Raw genomic sequence first — 19,054 nt, 5'->3', positions numbered from 1 at the left:
CAAAACTGACCAACAGGGTATTCCATCCCATATGCCTCATGCTCAGTATAAAAGCTGAGGGATCAAAGGGGTCAGCCCTCTTTTTTCAATGGCTGGCATCCGAGGAGGACCCTGTTTGTTCATCTGCCTTTGATCCCGATCTGTGCATTCCTGACTCCAGATCTGGAATCCAGTTCCTGTCCATCGTTGAGTCCAGCCTGGGACTTCCCCAGTGCCTGCCGGTGACGTGATCATCATCCTGGGAGCTTGATACGGTTTTGTATATATTGTATATATTTTCTTATTTTCTTTTTATTATTTCATTAATATTTTCATTAAAGTAGTTTAGTTCATTCTAAACTCATATCTCTTTATCTCTCTCTCTCCTCTCTTTGGAGAGAGAGGTGGGGGAGAGCTTCTGTCATTCGTCTCAGCAGCCAGTCCATCCAAAACCATGACATGCATTCATTGCAAATTTTTAACATTGTGCATACAGACTTTGGATTCAGTGGCACATAAAAGTCAGCTGGCAATAAATATTTAACTTCAAAGAACTAGAATTGAAGAACATTTCAATGGTTGATAGTGGTGTTTAACCTCAAACTAGTGTTCCTGGGAATGGCCCTGTGCATAGGTTGCTACGGAGGTCTGCTCCAGACCACAGCATATCACTGTCCCTTCACATCAGCTGAGGCACATCCATTCCCCTCCCTGTTGCGTAAGTGGTATTCCTTATGGAGTCAATAAATATGAGGTATAGGTGTTTTAGGAGTGCTTACTAGATGTTAGGTGCATTACAGGGATCCCTCTAGACATGGATGAGATCACTGTCATGAAGAAGCATATGAGCAGGGATATGTGAAGTATCATCAGTGGTGACTTAAGCAATGGGTTTCACTCTACGGTTAGTAGGTCAACATTTGTGGTTTCTGTTTCATTTGCCAGAATTTCCTTTCTTTTGTTTTCTATTTTCCTTTTTTAGATATGACTTCTTTTACCTCTAATACCATAATTTCCTTATTACAACTGTTGAAAGCTTTTTTTGTTTCTTTTAAACTCTTCTGTAGCAATATCAATATACTCTGAGCCACTGAATATGGTATTTTTTTCTGTGCCACCTGCAAGCATTTTACCTTTTTAGCTGCACAGTTAATTTTCTTTAAGTTACTCATTTTATGTAGTTTCCCTTTTTAAAACTTAATGCTATGTGATGGACTTCTGCCTTTTTCTCTTCTCCAAAGATACTAAATTTGTGCATGCTTTGTTCACTGTTACAGGCAGTTCTTCTATTGTTCATGTACTCGGCAATCAAAATTGCCTTTCTCTCCTTGGTCTTCTAAACCGTTGCACCAAAAGGCAGATTTTTATGGTGTCCAAAAATGTAATCCCAGCATCACAGCTCAATGAAACATTTGCAATATGAATATGGGGAACCCCAATCTCCTGTTATTACTGCATTTCTTGTCCATGCAGATTTGAGATAAATGAATGAACCATTTCTTGTGGTTAATACATGGATTCAGCAAATTAGGTAATTTTAGTTTAATTCATACCTCCACCACTCACCCTCTTGCAGTAGTACTTGTTTAATCCTGTAAATGTCTTTGAAAAATTCAGATTAGTGACAATACTGACATGGCTGTGCAGCTTTTAATAAGATATAATATACATGTGTTATTACAGGGTTTTTTATTCCCAGCAAAATTATTCGGTAAAACAGCAACGGATGAAAATTTTTTTATCCATTAAATTCTCTCAATACAGCCTGGTAATATAAGTGACTGCCTGCATTTTGTATTTGTTTTTAACAGATTAATCAGAGTGAGTTGGAAGCCTTTTTGTGTTGGTAAAATTCAGTATTAAAATTTTGAATTCGAATGAAAAATAATCAAAAAATCATAGAATGGTTTGAGTTGGAAGGGACCTTAAAGATCATCTAGTTCTAACCCCCCTGCTGTGGGTGGGGACACCTTCCACTAGACCAGGTTGCTCAAAGCCTCATCCAGCCTGGCCTTGAACACTTCCAGGGATGGGGCATCCACAACTTTTCTGAGCAACATGTTCCAGTGCCTCACCACCCTCATAGTGAAAAATTTCTTCCTTATATCTAATCTAAATCTACCCTCTTCTAGTTTGAAGCCATTGCCCTTCATCCTATCACTACATGCCCTTGTAAAAAGTCCCTCCCCATCTTTCTTGTAGGCCCCCTTCAGATACTGGAAGGCTGCTATAATGTCTCCCTGGAGGCTTTTCTTCTCCAGGCTGAACAACCCCAACTCTCTCAGCCTGTCTTCATAGGGGAGGTGATACATCCCTCTGATCATCTTCATGGCCCTCCTCTGGACCCGTTCCAACAGGTCCATGTGCTTCTTATGTTGGGGGTCCCAGAGCTGCACGCAGTACTCCAGGTGGGGTCTCACCAGAGCAGAGTAGAGGGGCAGAATCACCTCCCTCGACCTGCTGGCCATGCTTCTCTTGATGCAGCCCAGGATGCGGTTGGCTTTCTGGGCTGCAAGCACACATTGCTGGGTCATGCTGAGCTTCTCATCCACCAACACCCCCAAGTCCTTCTCCTCAGGGCTGCTCTCAAGCCATTCTCCGCCCAACCTGTATTTGTGCTTGGGATTTCCCCAACCCACGTGCAGGACCTTGCACTTGACCTGGTTGAACTTCATGAGGTTCACACGGGCCCACCTCTCAAGCCTGTCCAGGTCCCTCTGGATGGCATTCCTTCCCTCCAGCGTGTCGACCATGCCACACAGCTTGGTGTCATTGACAAACTTGCTGAGGGTGCACTCAATCCCACTGTCCATGTCTCTGACAAAGATGTTAAACAGCACCGGTCCCAGTACTGACCCCTGAGGAACACCACTCGTCACTGGTTTCCACTTGGACGTTGAGCCGTTGACCACAACCCTTTGAGTGCAGCCATCCAGCCAGTTCCTTATCCACCAAGTGGTCCACCCATCAAATCCATGCCTTTCCAATTTAGAGACCAGGATGTCATGCAGGACAGTGTCAAATGCTTTGCACAAGTCCAGGTAGATGACGTCTGTTGCTCTCCCCTTATCCACCAACACTGTAACCCCATCATAGAAGGCCACCAAATTTGTCAGGCACAATTTGCCTTTGGTGAAGCCATGTTGGCTATCACCGATCACCTCCTTATTTTCCATGTACCTTAGCAGAGTTTCCAGGAGGATCTGCTCCATGATCTTGCCAGGCACAGAGGTGAGACTGACCGGTCTGTAGTTCCCCGGGTCTTCCTTTTTTCCCTTTTTGAAAATGGGCATTATATTTCCCCTTTTCCAGTCAGCGGGAACTTCCCCAGACTGCCACGACTTTTCAAATATAATGGAAAGCGGCTTAGCAACTTCATCTGCCAGCTCCCTCAGGACCCACGGATGGATTTCATCAGGTCCCATGGAATTTTGTACCTACAGGTTCCTTAGATGGTCTCATACTTTCTTTACCTACAGTGGTCAGTTCCTCATTGTCCCTTTGCCTTCTGCAACTTGGGCGGTGTTGCTAGATCCCTTGCCGGTGAAGACGGAGGAAAAAAAGTCATTCAATACCTCAGCCTTCTCCATATCCTGGGTGACCAGGTTTCCTGTTTCCTTCTGGAGAGGGCCCACATCTTCCCTAGTCTTCCCTTTATCTCTGACATATAGAATTTTTTTTTGTTGTCCTTGATGTCCCTTAATTCTATCTGGGCTTTAGCTTGCCTCACCTGGTCCCTGGCTGCTCAGATAGTTTCGCTGTATTCCTCCCAGTCTACCTGTCCTTGCTTCCACCCTGTGTAGGCCTCCTTTTTGCTTTTGAGCTTGTCCAGGAGCTCCTTGTTCATCCATGCAGGCCTCCTGGCTTTTTTTGCCTGACTTCCTCTTTGTTGGGATGCACCGCTCCTGAGCTTGGAGGAGGTGATCCTTGAATACTAACCAGCTTCCTTGGGCCCCTCTCCCCTCCAGTGCTTTATCCCATGGAACCCTACCAAGCAGATCCCTGAAGAGGCCAAAGTCTGCTCTCCTGAAGTCCAGGGTAGCAAGCTTGCTGCGCACCCTCCTCACTGCCCTAAGGATCTTGAATTCTACCATTTCATGATCACTGCATCCAAGGCTACCCTTGAGCTTCACATTCCCCACTAGCCCCTCCTTGTTAGTAAGGACAAGGTCCAGCATAGTTCCTCTCCTTGTTGGCTCCTCTACCATTTGAAGAAGAAAGTTGTCATCGACACATTCCAAGAACTTCCTGGATTGCTTGTGCTCTGCTGTGTTGTCCTTCCAACAGATATCAGGGTGGTTGAATTCCCCCGTGAGGACCAGGGCCTGTGAATGCTATGCCACTTTATCCTGGTTTGGGGTGGAGCAGAGCCAACTTTCTGTTCAGTGGTTTTGCTTCTTGGCTAAGCCTCTTCTAACTCTCTGAAGTTGACAGCATGTTGTGCAGAAAACTGTTCGTTCTTGGAGTGATGTGACCTATGTTTATAATTAATGCTGGGGAGGGGATGTGTAGAGAGGCTCTTGCTTATATTTGTTGCTGTAGCAACCAGGGTCAGCTGACTTTGTTGTTTGCCCCGTGGAGGGGTCGCATGTGTGGGGAGGAGCAGACAGGACAGGTGACCCAAACTGACCAATAGGGTATTGCATCCCATCTGCCATGCTCAGTATAAAAGCTGAGGGATCAAAGGGTCAGGATTCTTTTTCTTCAATGGCTCTTTTTCTTCAATGGCTGATATTTGAGGAGGACCCTGTCTTCTGCCTTTGATCCTGATCTGTGCGTTCCTGAATCCAGTTGCCATCTGTTGCTAAGTCCAGTCTGTGACTTCCCCAGTGCCTGCCAGTGACATCTTCCTGGGAACTTGATATGATTTTGTATATATTGTATCTATTTCCTTTTTTTTATATTATTAATATTTCATTAAAATAGTTTAGTTTCTTCTAAACTCATAAATCTCTCTATCTCTCTTCTTCCTCTCCTTGGAGCGAGAGGTGGGGGAGAGCATCTGTGATTGGCCAATATCTGGCCCAAACCATGACATACTTCTATCTGTCTATAGAGGGCATTGTCCACTCTATCATCCTGGACAGGTGGTCTGTAGCAGACCCCCCCTGTAATGTCACCTGCCCCTGCGTTCCCTTTAATCCTGGCCTGTAAACTCTCTGTTGGGTCTTCATCCATCCCCAGGTGGAGCTCCGTGCACTCCAACTGTTAATTGACATAGAGGATGACATCCCCTCCTGGTCTCCCCTGCCTGTTCTTCCTAAAGAGCCTGTATTCAAGCAGCTTTTTGTTCATGTTGAGCAATAGATAGAAATAACTCTGTATTAGTATATTACAGAATCTAAGTTTTCCTATATGTTTTATTCTCGTGTGTGTTGGGAATTGGATAGATGAGGTTCAGTAACAGAACATGTAAAAGCTTTCAGCAGGGCCTGGTTACTCAGCTGAAGTAGATCGATTTGGTAACCTTAGTTCCATGCTGCTATGCTAACTTACACCAGCTGAGGTTCTGGGCATCAATCCTTTTATTGTGTCTTGACTGTTTGAGCATGTAGGTTGAGCAACATTCGATAACCATATGCTTAGTGTATTGTGCCAGCAGAATAGGACTTAGAAGGCGGAGCGTGGGAAGAGTGGGAATAATTGCAAATGTGCATTGTTATATTTTATTAACTTCAGAATGCGACATAAATACAATGTCAGCTCTATAAAACAAGGCCCACATGTGGAGTTAAAACATACACCGAGATCCTGTAAAATAGTAGTAAAGAAGTCTTAAAATTATGTGGATTCAATTGTTGGTATTTTCTTCTAAGTTTATATCTTAAAAATTTAGCAATCCCAATGTAAACACTTAAAAATGCAAAGCTAGTATGTAAATGCACATCTAATGTGTCAGACATCCGAAGCATGTTTGAGTCTTTATGTTTTGCTTTGGCATCCATGAACAGGCAGAAAGTTTTTCACCATTTATGTAAGGGGAAGACAAAAGAGCTCCTCTTAGAAACTCACCCGCTTTGTATTAGTGCAGTTGAAGGGACCTGTAAAATAGTTACTACTGATTATCTAAGAACTACCTAGGTGAGTATTTAGACATTTTCAGCTTCCTTCAGGCATTTTTAGTGGTTAGTGTGCATCCTCGTAGAAAATCTGGTAGGGAATAAGTGTGAATGATGGCCATCGGGGGAGAAAGCAACTAGAGAAACAAAATGAACACAAATGGAGAGCTGAGGGTATTCCAGTAGAAAACTCAACTGTATAAACAGTGTTGGGTATCTGATTGTGTTGGTCTATTTTTGTGTAGTTGTTTTATCTCTTACATGTAAAAAGGGTTCCTTTTTAAGTCTGAAAAAACTTACTTGTTTTTAGAACTGAATGACATCTGAGTTAAAGGGGGGAGAAGTTATAGTAAATTGGAAAATATTTGTGTCTGCAAACTTCTTTCTGGAACTTTCAAAGTAGTAGAGCCTGCTTGCAAAGCTCTGGGGTTTTGTAAATGTGGTGGGTTGACCCTGGCTGGACACCAGGTGCCCACCAAGCTGTTCTATCATTCCCCCTCCTCAGCTGGACAGGGGAGAGAAAATATAACAAAAGGCTTGTGGGTCAAGATAAGGGCAGGGAGAGATCATTCACCAATTACTGTCACGGGCAAAACAGACTTGACTTGGGGAAATTAGTTTAATTTATTACCAAGCAATTCAGAGTAGGATAATGAGAAAAAAACCTAAATCTTAAAACACTTCCCCCCCCACACTCCTCCCTTCTTCCTGGGCACAACTTCACCCCTGAGTTCTATGCCTCCTTCCCCCCAGGCAGCGCAGGGGGACCACGAACCAGGGTTGCGGTCAGTTCATCGCACATTGTCTCTGCTGCTCCTTTCTCCTCATGGGGATGACACCTCACATTCTTCCCCTGCTCCAGTGTGGGGTCCCTCCCACAGGAGACAGTTCTCTATGAACTTCTCCAGCATGGGTCCTTCCCATGGGATGCAGTTCTTCATGAACTGCTCCAGTGTGGGTCCTTTCCACGGGGTGCAGTCCTTCAGGAACAGACTGCTCCAGCATGGGTCCCCCATGGGGTCACAAGTCCTGCCAGGAACCTGCTCCAGCATGGGCTCCTCTCTCCATGGGGTCACAGGTCCTGCCAGGAACCTGCTCCAGCATGGGCTCCTCTCTCCATGGGGTCACAAGTCCTGCCAGGAACCTGCTCCAGCATGGGCTCCTCTCTCCATGGGGTCACAAGTCCTGCCAGGAACCTGCTCCAGTGTGTGCTCCTCTCTCCATGGGGTCACAGGTCCTGCCAGGAGCCTGCTCCAACGTGGACTTCACACAAGGTCAAAGCCTCCTTCGGGCGCATCCACCTGCTCTGGTGTGGGGTCCTCCGTGGGCTGGATGTGAATATCTACTCCACTGTTAACCTCCATGGGCTGCAGGGGGACAGCCTGCCTCACCATGGTCTTCACCACAGGCTGCAGGGGAATCTCTGCTCCGGCACCTGGAGCACCTCCTCCCCCTCCTTCTTCAATGATCTTGGTGTCTGCAGAGTTGTTTCTCACATATTCTCACTCCTCTCTCTGACTGCAATTGCGCAGGTTTTTTTTCCCCTTCTTAAATATGTTATCACAGAGGCACTACCACTGTTGCTGATTGGCTCGTCCTTGGCCAGCGGTGGGTCCATCTTGGAGCTGGCTGGCATTGGCTCTATTGGACATAGGGGAAGGTTCTAGCAGCTTCTCACAGAAGCCACCCCTATAGCCCCCCTGCTACCAAAACCTTGCCACACAAACCCAATACAGAAAACTCCATCGTAGTGTGAAGTTTAAATGAGGAAATATAGTAACATACCACACAGTGTCCCTTGTGTTGTGGAAGATCACTTATGAGCTATTTCTGGTTTAATTATTTATTATTTGTAAGCTGATTAGTGTTATTCTTCTATATTTGAATTAGAGACAAGTTGTCTAGCAAATCTTTTTTCTCTGTAGGTATGAACAAAATAGCTGTTACTCATATGAATAGAAGCAGTTGTGCTTTCATGCCATTATTAAAACTTACCATTTCAAAAGCCACTGCTTAATGATCACTAATTTCAGCATTCATTTAAGGACTGTTAATGCAGATACTCTGAACTCTTCCTTAGGTGTGGAAAATGATGACAGCACATTGCTGATTTTGTTATATTTTGATTACGCACCGAGAAATAGTAAAAAATAAATTTTAATCAATGTTGGACATTGAAATAAATAATTTTTCTACAAAATTTGTTTTACTAAATCACAGAATGGTAGGGGTTGGAAGGGACCTCTGGAGATCATCTAGTCCAACCCCCCTGCCAGAGCAGGGTCACCTAGAGCAGGTTACACAGAAACGTGTCCGGGTGGGTTTTGAATGTCTCCAGAGACGGAGACTCCACCACCTCTCTGGGCAGCCTGGTCCAGTGCTCTGTCACCCTCAAAGTAAAGAAGTTCCTCCTCATGTTTAGCCAGAACTTCCTATGTTCAAGTTTGTGCCCATTACCCCTTGTCCTGTCACCAGGCACCACTGAAAAGAGCCTGGCCCCATCCTCCTGACACCCACCCTTTAAGTATTTATAAGTGGTGATAAGGTCCACCCTCAGTCTTCTCTTCTCCAGACTAAAAAGACCCAAATCCCTCAGCCTTTCTTCATGAGAGGTGTTCCAGTCCCCTAATCATCTTGGTAGCCCTTTGCTGCACCCTCTCCAGAAGTTCCCTGTCCTTCCTGAACTGGGGAGCCCAGAACTGGACACAGTACTCCAGATGCAGCCTCACCAGGGCAGAGTAGAGGGGGAGGACCTGCTGGCCACACACTTCTTGATGCACCCCAGGATGCCATTGGCCTTCTTGGCCACAAGGGCACATTGCTGCCTCATGGTCGTCCTGTTGTCCACCAGGACTCCCAGGTCTCTTTCCACAGAGCTGCTCTCCAGCAGGTCAGCCCCCAACCTGTACTGGTGCATGGGGTTATTCCTCCCTAGGTGCAGCACCCTACACTTGCCCCTTGTTGAATTCCATAAGGTTTTTCTCCACCCAACTCTCCAGCCTGTCCAGGTCTCTCTGTATGGTGGCACAGCCTTCTGGTGTGTCAGCCACCCCTCCCAGTTTTGTGTCATCAGCAAACTTGCTGAGGGTGCACTCTGTTCCCTCATCCAGGTCATTGATGAACATACTGAAGAGGACTGGACCCAGTACTGACCCCTGGGGAACACCACTCATCACTGACCTCCAGCTAGACTCTGTGCCCCTAATCACGACCCTCTGAGCTCTGTCTTCAGACAGTTTTCAATCCACCTTACTGTCCATTCATCTAGCCCACTCTTCCTAAGCTTCCCTAAGAGGATGCTGTGGGAGACCATGTCGAAAGCCTTGCTGAAGTCAAGGTAGACCACATCCACTGCCCTCCCCTCATCTATCCATCCAGTCATGCCATCATAGAAGGCTATCAGATTAGTCAGACATGATTTCCCCTTGGTGAATCCATGTTGAGTACTTCTGATAGCTTTCTTTTCCTCCACATGCCTTGAGATGAGGCCCAGAACGAGCTGTTCCATCATCTTTCCAGGGATGGAGGTGAGGCTGACCAGGCTGTAGTTCCATGGGTCCTCCTTCTTGCCCTTTTTGAAGACTGGAGTGATGTTGGCTTTCCTCCAGTCCTCAGACACCTCCCCTGTTCTCCAGGACCTTTCAAAGATGATGGAGAGTGGCCCAGCAATGACTTCTGCCAACTCCCTCAACACTCTCAGGTGCATCCCATTGGGACCCATGGACTTGTGGATATCCAATTGACCTAATTGGTCTCTCACTTGATCCTCCTCAACCAAGGGGAAGCCTTCCTTTGTCCAGACTTTCCCTGTTACTTTCTCCAAAGTCTGGGACTCCTGGGGGCTGGCCTGAGCAGTAAAGACTGAAGCAAAGAAAGCATTCAGTAACTCCACCTTCTCCGCATCCTCCATCACCATGGCTCCTGTCTCATTCAACAGAGGGCCCACATTTTCTCTAGTTTTCCTTTTGCCTCCAATATACTTGAAGAAGCCCTTCCTGTTGACCTTGACATCCCTTGCCAGGTTTCATTCCAAGGAGGCCTTGGCTTTCCTTGTTTCATCCCTGCACGCTCTGGCGGCATTCTTGTAATCTTCCCAAGGGGTCAGTCCCTTCTTCCACTTATTGTAAACTTCCTTCTTCCACTTGAGCTTTTTCAGAAGCTCCCTGCTCAACCATGCAGGTCTCCTGCTTCCCTTGCCTGATTTCTTGCTCTTAGGGATGCACCCATCCTGAGCTTGGAGGAAGTGGTCTTTGAATACCAACCAGCTCTCTTGAGCCCCTTTGCCTTCCGGAGCCCCAGCCCACAGGATCTCTCCAAGCAGTTTCTTGAAGAGGTCAAAGTTAGCCCTCCTGAAGTCCAAGGTTGTAATTTTACTTCTTATTGTTTTGTGTGTAGTACCCATGATCCTGAACTCTATCTTTTCATGATCACTACAGCCTAGGGTGCCCCCAACCTTAATGTCCTCCACCAGTCCCTCTGTGTTTGTCAGTACCAGGTCCAGTAGTACTCCTCTCCTTGTTGGGTCCTGCACCACCTAAGTCAAAAAGTTATCATCAATGCACTGGAGGAACCTCCTGGACTCTGCATGCCTGGCTGTGTAGCCTTCCCAGCAGATATCAGGGTGATTGAAGTCCCCCATGAGAACCAAGGCCTGTGATTGTGAGGCTACCTTCAGCTGTCTGGAGAAGGCCTCATCAGCTTCCCCATCCTGATCAGGTGGCCTGTAATAAACACCCACAACAGTGTCCCTCATATTTGCATGCCCCTTAATCCTTATCCACAAGCTCTCAACCCTCTCTTCATCTGCCCCCAGGGAGAGCTCAATACATTCCCATTGTTCTCTCACATAAAGAGCAACTCCACCACCTCACCTTGCTGGCCTGTCTTTCCTGAAAAGGACATAGCCATCCATGACAGCATTCCAGTCATGTGAGCTGTCCCACCACGTCTCAGTAATTGCAATGAGATCGTGGCCCTGTGACCTCACACAGATCTCCAGCTCTTCCTGCTTATTCCCCATGCTGCATGCATTGGTGTATAAGCATTTCAGAGAGGGAGTTGTGGGTGTAGTTTTCACCCTTGAGGGGTGGTATGCCTTCTGGCTCTCAGAAATACTGGCACGCTCCCCCACAAATGCTGAGCTACTACACCCAGGTACCTCACAGGCAGGCCCAGTTACATCCCCACCCCCCTTCGAATATAGTTTAAAGCTCTCTCATTGATTCCTGATAACTCTTGTCCTAGAACCCTTTTCCCCCTGCAAGATAAGCTATTCCTGCCTGTTACCAGCAGGCCTGGCGTCTTGTAAATCAGGCCGTGGTCAAAGAACCCAAAGTCCTGCTGGTAGCACCAGGCTCGGAGCCAGGCATTGATCTGCTGGCTCCTCCTATTTACCCCCTCATCATTCCCCGCAACTGGAGGGATAGAGGAGAACACAACTTGTGCTCCTGATCCCTTGACCGGCCATCCCAGGGTCTTGAAATCTTTCTTCATTGCCCTCGGACTTCTTTTCGCTACCTCATCGCTGCCTATCTGAAAGATCAAAAGTGGGTAATAATCTGAGGGCTGTACCAGGGAAGGAAGCATCCTCTTCACATCCTTGACCCGGGCCCCAGGGAGGCAGCAGACCTCCCTATGTAGCGGGTCCGGTCTGCATATTGGGCCTTTTGCTCCCTTCAGTAGCGAGTCACCTATGACAAGGACCCGTCTTTTCTTCTTTACCGCAGAGGTTTTGATGCAGGGGGAGGTCTGACTAGACCTCGCTGACACCTCCAAGGTAGGAGAACTACCATGCTCATCATTGTCCAGGTTCCCTTGCAAAGCACTGTACCTGTTACACAATGGTATCTGGGAAGGTAGGGTAGTTGCTGGTCAGTCACGACTGCAGCGCCTGTTGCGCCGGGCAGGAACTTCTTGCCATTGCTCCCTGTCCTCCAAGTCACCACATTCAGTTGGGCAGAGAGAGGACAGGGAGTTCTCTGCTGCAGAGGTTCTGTCTGCCTGCTGGGTTTCTGTCGTGGGATGCAGGGTTCTACCCCAAGCATCTCTCTCTTGCATTCCCTGATGATCCTCAGCCTGCTTACCTCCTCCCTGAGCTCTATCACTAAGCAGAGGAGCTCCTCTACCTGGGCACATCTCCCACAGGCATGCCCACCACTGCCATCCGACACCGGCATAAGAGCAGGGCACACCCTGCAGCCTGATGTCTGTGTGGCAGCATGTTCCCACAGGAGCTCCGTCTGAGAGGTTGCATCAGAGCTGGTGGGTGTGGAGCCCATGGATGCCATGGTCTTCTTACGAGTAGATACCATTACTTCCTGGACGGGTGGGCAGTCTTTCAGCACTCTCCCGCGCGATCAATTTATGCTGGTTTACTGATGAAATAGAAATTTAGATATTTAATGCTTTAAAACCCAAGTACGCTCCTTACAGTGTAATGACCTTTTCCTAATCAGTTTTTCATATGGTATAGCCTTAATTCAATAAGATTGTGGACAGACTTCAGTGAGCTCAAGGATCTTATGACAATAGTCTTCTAGTAGAGAGGGTGTGGTGGACATCCTCTGGGTTGTGGGTCTGAAACATCTCAAATTACTCAGCCATATCTGTCAGCTTAACACCAGCAGGCTGCTCTATCAGCTAGCTTCACTGACACCTTGCTTTCTTATGTTTCTGTGCAGCTTTTACTTCCTCCCCTTATTTAGCAGTCAAGGAAGCTGTTACTGAAACAGGCAAGAGAGCTTTCTTACCCTGCTTCTCCGATACTATGATCAGTGCCATTAATTAACTGTTATGGAAATTACGCATGCCAGCCACCATAACAGGGTTTGACTCTAGGTTTCCGCTGAATCAATAAGCCGAAAGGAGATTCTTCTATAAAGTCATTTTTATTAATAGCACCACAGCTTGAGTTGGGCACCTCAGAAGAGGGAGTTAGAACAAAGAAATCCCTGGGCAATTATACTCTTACAATCTAAATTCTCCACCCCTCAGGCGACAATTTGGACCAGTAGTAATATTAGGGTCTCGGGTCTTCCCATTCTTCATTGGGTCCTTTCATTGTCTCTAGGTGGACCATTTCTTTTCTTATCTCTAAGGTTGCAGCTGCTGTTAATGAATGTAGCTTCCTTCTGGCTCGATCTAGCTCTGGGGCCTTCTTTTACTTGACTAGGTAAAAGTTCAACATATCTAGAATCATAGAATCATAGAATGTGTTGGGTTGGAAGGGACCTTTAAAGGTCATCTAGTCCAACCCCCCTGCAGCAATCAGGGACATTTTCAACTAGATCAGGTTGCTCAGAGCCTCATCAAGCCTGGCCTTGAATGTCTCCAGGGATGGGGCCTCCACCACCTCTCTGGGCAACCTGTTCCAGTGCCTCACCACCCTCATTGTAAAGAACTTCTTCCTAATGTCCAATCTAAACCTTCCCTGCTCTAGTGTAAAACCATTGCCCCTCGTCCTATTGCTACATGCCCTCGCAAACAGCCCCTCCCCAGCTTTCTTGGAGACCCCTTCAGGTACTGGAAGGTCACTATAAGGTCTCCCCGGAGCCTTCTCTTCTCCAGGCTGAACAACCCCAACTCTCTCAGCCTGTCTTCAGAGGAGAGGTGCTCCAGCCCTTGGATCATCTTCGTGGCCCTCCTCTGGACCCACTCCAACAGGTCCATGTCCTTCTAGAGCTGAGGGCTCCAGAGCTGGATACAGTACTCCAGGTGGGGTCTCACGAGAGCAGAGTAGAGGGGCAGAATCACCTCTCTCGATCTGCTGGCCACAGTTCTTTTGATGCAGCCCAGGATGCAATTGGCCTTCTGGGCTGCAAGTGCACATTGTTGGCTCATGTCCAGCTTTTCATCCACCAGTACCCCCAAGTCCTTTTCCACAGGGCTGCTCTCAATCCCTTCATGCCCCAGCCTGTATTGATAATGAGGATTGTCCCGACCCAAGTGTAGGGCCTTGCACTTGTCCTTGTTGAACTTCATGAGGTTTGCATGGGCCCACCTCTCAAGCCTGTCCAGGTCCCTCTGGATGACATCCCATCCCTCTGGCACATCGACCACACCACTCAGCTTGGTGTCACCTGCAAACTTGCTGAGGGTGCACTTGATCCCACTGTCTATGTCACTGATGAAGATGTTTAACAGCACCGGTGCCAGTACGGATCCCTGAGGGCCACCACTTGTCACCCCTCTCCATCTGGACATCGAGCCATTGACCACCACCCTCTGGATGTGACCATCCAGCCAGTTCCTTATCCACTGAACAGTCCACCCATCAAATCCATATCTCTCCAACTTAGAGAGAAGGATGTTGTGGGGGACCGTGTCAAAGGCCTTGCAGAAGTCCAGATAGATGATGTACGTAGCTCTTCCCTTGTCCACTGATGCAGTCACTCCATTGTAGAAAGCCACTAGGTTGGTCAGGCAGGACTTGCCCCTGGTGAAGCCATGCTGGCTGTCTCGAATCACCTCCCTGTCCTCTGTGTGCCTTAGCATAGCTTCTAGGAGGATCTGTTCCATGATCTTCCCAGGCACAGAGGCTGACAGGGTGGTAGTTCCCAGGGTCCTCCTTTCTCCCCTTTTTAAAAATGGGTGCGATGGTTCCCTTTTTCCAGTCACCAGGGACTTCACCTGACTGCCATGACTTTTCAAATATCATGGCAAGTGGCTTGGCCACTACATCAGCCAATTCCCTCAGGACTCTGGGATGCATCTCCTCAGGTCCCATGGACTTGTGTATATTCAAGTTCCTCAGGTGGTCATGAACCTGATCTTCACTTACAGTGGGAGGGACTTTGTCCCACAGGTCCCTGTCTTGCGGTCCTTCAACTAGGGAGGCGTGAGGAGAGAGGCTGGCAGTAAAGACTGAGGCAAAAAAGTTTTTGAGAACCTCAGCCTTCTCCTCGTCTCTTGTTACCAGTTTGCCATTCTTGCTCATCAGGGAGGGTACGCTTTCTTTGACCTTCCTTTTCTGGTTGACGTACCTGTAGAAACCCTTCTTATTATTCTTAGCATCCCTTGCCAAGTTCAGCTCCAGCCGCACCTTGGCCTTCCTGACCTCATCCCTACATAACCAGGCAGCAGGTGTCCTCTTCTCAGGACACCTGATGGTGCTTGAACTGCCTGTGCAGTTCCTTCTTGCCTTTTAGTTTGACCAGCAGGTCCCAGCTCAGCCATGCTGGTCTCCTCCCTTTCTTGCTTGATGTCCTACACCTGGGGATCGAGAGCTCTTGTGCTCTATGGAAAGTGTCCTTGAAGATCTGCCAGCTGTGTTCTGCCCCCTTGTCCCTGAGGACCATTTCCCAGGGGGTCCTATTGACTAACTCCTTGAAGAGCTGGAGGTTTGCTTTCCTAAAATTCAGGGTCCTGACTAGGCTCCTCATCTGGCACGTATCCCTTAGGACTGTGAACTCCACCAGTGCATGGTCACTGCAGCCCAGGCTGCCTCCAATCTTGACATCCCTGATGAGCTCACTCGCATTGGTGACTATGAGGTCCAGTATGGCATCCCCTCGGGTAGGGCTGTCTATTTCCTGTCTTAGGAAGTTATTGTCGAGGCACTCCAGGAACCTCCTGGATTGTTCCAGCAGATGTCATGGTGGTTGAAATCCCCCAGCAGGACAAGAGCCTTCAAGCACGATGTCTCCTGTAGTTAGAGGAAGAAGGCTTCATCAGTAGGTTCCCCTTGATCAAGCGGCCTGTAGTAGACACCAACCACAAGGTTCCCCTTGTTGCCTTGGTCTCTAATTCCTACCCATAAGCTTTCAGCTTCCTCTTGGCTGTTCTTTAGGGACATCTCTTCACACTCTATCCCTTGCTTAACATAAAGGGCAACACCTGTGCCCCTCCTTCCTTGTCTGTCCCTTCTGAATAGCCTGTAGCCATCGATAGCCACATTCCAGTGATAGGATTCGTCCTACCAGGTTTCAGTAATGGCCACTATGTTGTAGCTTTCCAGCAGCACGGTAGCTTCCGACTCCTCCTGTTTGTTGCCCATGCTGCGTGCATTCGTGTAGAGGCACTTCAGCTGGGCTGTTGGCTATGACACCTTCTTAGAGGAGCACCCCTTGTGGTGTTTCTCGGGTGTTTCCCTGCTGACTCGGACTACCTCAGGAGCCCCTGGCTTGTCTCCATAAGACTTTGGCTGTGATGTAGCATCCCCAGCATGCCTCAGGGCAACAGGTCGAAGGCCTTCCTAGCGCCCCATCCCTCTAACCCTGATGTGATGTCCCACTGCTTGTCACAGACAAGCCTAATATTATCATCCCCCTCCTCCTTCACATCTAGTTTAAAGCCTTGTCGATCAGCCCTGCAATCTCTTGGGCAAAAACCCTCTTCCCCCTTTGATAAAGGTGTTTCCCATTAGATGCCACTAAGTTCAGTGCCGTGTAGGCCATCCCGTTGTCAAAAATCCCGAAATTTTGGTGGCGACACTAGGTGAAAGCTCACAGCTTGCGGCCTAAGGCTTCAGCAAATTTAGCTACTAATGCTAAGCAAGTTAAGCTAAACAACTTCTATATTTGTAGTATACCAAATTGCACAACATAATGGGGGTAAACTCAATTTGGTGTCACTTCAGCTGCAGGAGACATTGCAGTATATCCCTTATAGAGATTAGTATTTAGGTTCTGATCAGTATAACCATGCTAACATATCAGATACTAATATGGCACTGAGATAGGAATGCTAAAAGTAAGTATGCTAATATTAAAATACTGGTTGTTGAAGTCTCATTTATTTCAACTTGTGTGTTTTCTGAAATTTGAGGGGAAGTGAATGTTAAGTACCGTGCTTCATTTTCAAATGTTTGCAGATTGTTATTGATACAATTCTGCTTTGTTGGAAATAGATTTTAATAGGTTTCACCTGTATCTTAGCTGTGGGAAGTAGAAGTTCCCATCTCAAAACCACCATTTTTTCCTGATATTTGTTACCAGAAGCTCTGCTTGAAATTCCTTTCTAAACAATAAACCCTTCCTGATGCATTGTCACAGTTGAATTCTGATTTATGTGAGTTGATACAACTACAGTTGGTTTCTTCTTAGAATACATTACTAGATAAACAAAACTGTTGTATAGACACTATAAGAGCTGCATAGAGATGTTGCAGCTTGTTTGGGCTTTGGAAGCATTTTTTTTTTCTCCCCTGCACATGGAGCCTCCCACAGTGTGGCTCCAGTTGCCTGTCTAGGGCCTTTACTGCCTACCACAATACAAATAACTGTTCCTGTTGCTTTCAATATTTGTGGCTCAGTCTGTGATAAAAGAAAATTAAGACTATTTGGCAATAATTACAAGGAACAAGAATGTGCAAGCTAAGTCAGCACTAAATATTTCTGTTGGTATGTTGACAATAGTAAGTACTGATGGATATAATTTTGGATGTAAAAACTAAATGTCTGTTTTGACAAGTCAAACTTGAGTAGACTTTTGGATCAAATAGTATCAAAGACTAAAATTTTTATGAAAATGGTAATCTGTGGACCAAAATAACCTGCAAACTGCTGTCTTCTCCTAAAAGGCATTAATAGGATCAAAAATATGTTTTTCTATATTGTACGTGCTATTTTGAAAAGTGATTGGAGTATATTACTAAATGAAAATCTTTTCTTTCTCAGTCTTTCTGTGGGTCTGTGTTTCTGCTTTGACAGTTGGTGTAATTAGCGTCAGTGACGACTGGTCTTTCCAAGAAACTGCATCTTCCTCAGTTATTTTGTCAAAGGCTTATAATCACCTTAAAACTTACAATTCTATATTGCATCATATTCTTATTCCTCCTTGTTGCATGGTTGCTGCAGAAATAAAAATGGAATTAGTTTCATTAAAAGGCTTCCTTCTTTATAGGCATTATTAGGTATTGGTAGTAGCTGAAGTCTGCTGGAACATGCTGGATTGTGAACAAAGACCATCATAGAAAACCATCGTGTCTCACATATAATACTTATTACTATTCTAATCACATTAGTGTGCTAGTCTTCTATGTTTAATTTCAAAAACAAAATTAATTTAAGAAACAAATTCTGCATCTTAAGTGTTTACCAATGAGAGTATGATGAAGCATATGGCTTTAACATTAATGTACAAATGTAACCTAAAATTTCTGAGTTGCTTTTGCTGGTTTGGCTATGTTTTTGAACACTTGCTTCATGTGCCTTCCTATTTGCCTTAAGTTTGTATAATTCTTCCCCAGACCTCCCATGCTGTTAAATGCATGGGTAAAATGATAGCTTCCAAGCAGGTCACTCACCCCTAAAGAAAACACTTTCATGTCACATCATATAACCTGTATTATAAGAACAGCTGCATGTAATATTCTAAAAATTATTATCCTGATCTTTTACATGTTGTTTTTTTATGTTTTGGGTGGTGCTTTTTTTTAGATGAGACAGTGTGTTGTCATAATATTAATACATTGGTGTCTTTTTTTCTTAATAGATCAAAAAATATTTTGAACTTGAGCCACTTGCACGTGGAAAGCGTTGGATTCTTAAACCCTGCTCCTTAGATGACATGGAGGCAGTAAAAGACAGCTTCTCCCTTCTTATAAACTTGTTAGAAGAGAGAGACTTCGAACCTTCAAGAATGTGAAACACGAGAGAAGAGCAGTTCTCCAGGCATCACTGTACCTGCTCATTCTTCTCACAGCTTAATTATGGTGTGATATTAAGACTGTGCTGTGATATGTTGTTCATACACAGTGCAGAATGTCCTTTTGTTAAATATTCTGTGAATCAGGTACACGACTATTTCCAGTTAAGTTGTCTACACTACTGAAATAGGGAGTTCCTCTTGGTTTACCACTAGTTCTGCATGCTATATGTTGCTTTCTTGCATTACCATCATTCCTGATAGGAAATTTTGCACACACAAAAATAACATAGTCTGTAAAGCAGGGATTCTACCTGATACCTTGTTTTTTAAAAAATAACTTATGTCTTAAGGATTTGTGAGACTAATTTGTATTAGCTTGTTTACTGACCCTACAGTCTGGAAAGCACAGCCACTGAAAACCTTAATAG

General features: G+C 46.1%; 1 protein-coding gene across 1 annotated transcript in view; it reads left to right on the top strand.

Annotated features, from left to right (window-relative positions):
- The window catches only part of LOC128901897 (ADP-ribosylation factor-like protein 15), a 160,995-nt gene extending 142,372 nt beyond the window's left edge, over positions 1-18,623 (top strand). The window contains exon 5 of the mRNA XM_054184046.1: positions 18,471-18,623. Within this exon, the coding sequence (XP_054040021.1) occupies positions 18,471-18,623 (153 nt within the window). The remainder of the gene's footprint in view (positions 1-18,470) is intronic.
- Positions 18,624-19,054: the final 431 nt, after the last annotated feature.

The sequence above is a fragment of the Rissa tridactyla genome, chromosome W (genome assembly GCF_028500815.1).
Source record: "Rissa tridactyla isolate bRisTri1 chromosome W, bRisTri1.patW.cur.20221130, whole genome shotgun sequence".
NCBI lineage: Eukaryota > Metazoa > Chordata > Aves > Charadriiformes > Laridae > Rissa > Rissa tridactyla.
Note: the sequence above shows the minus strand (reverse complement) of the source record. Positions and strands in the feature narration are given on the sequence as shown.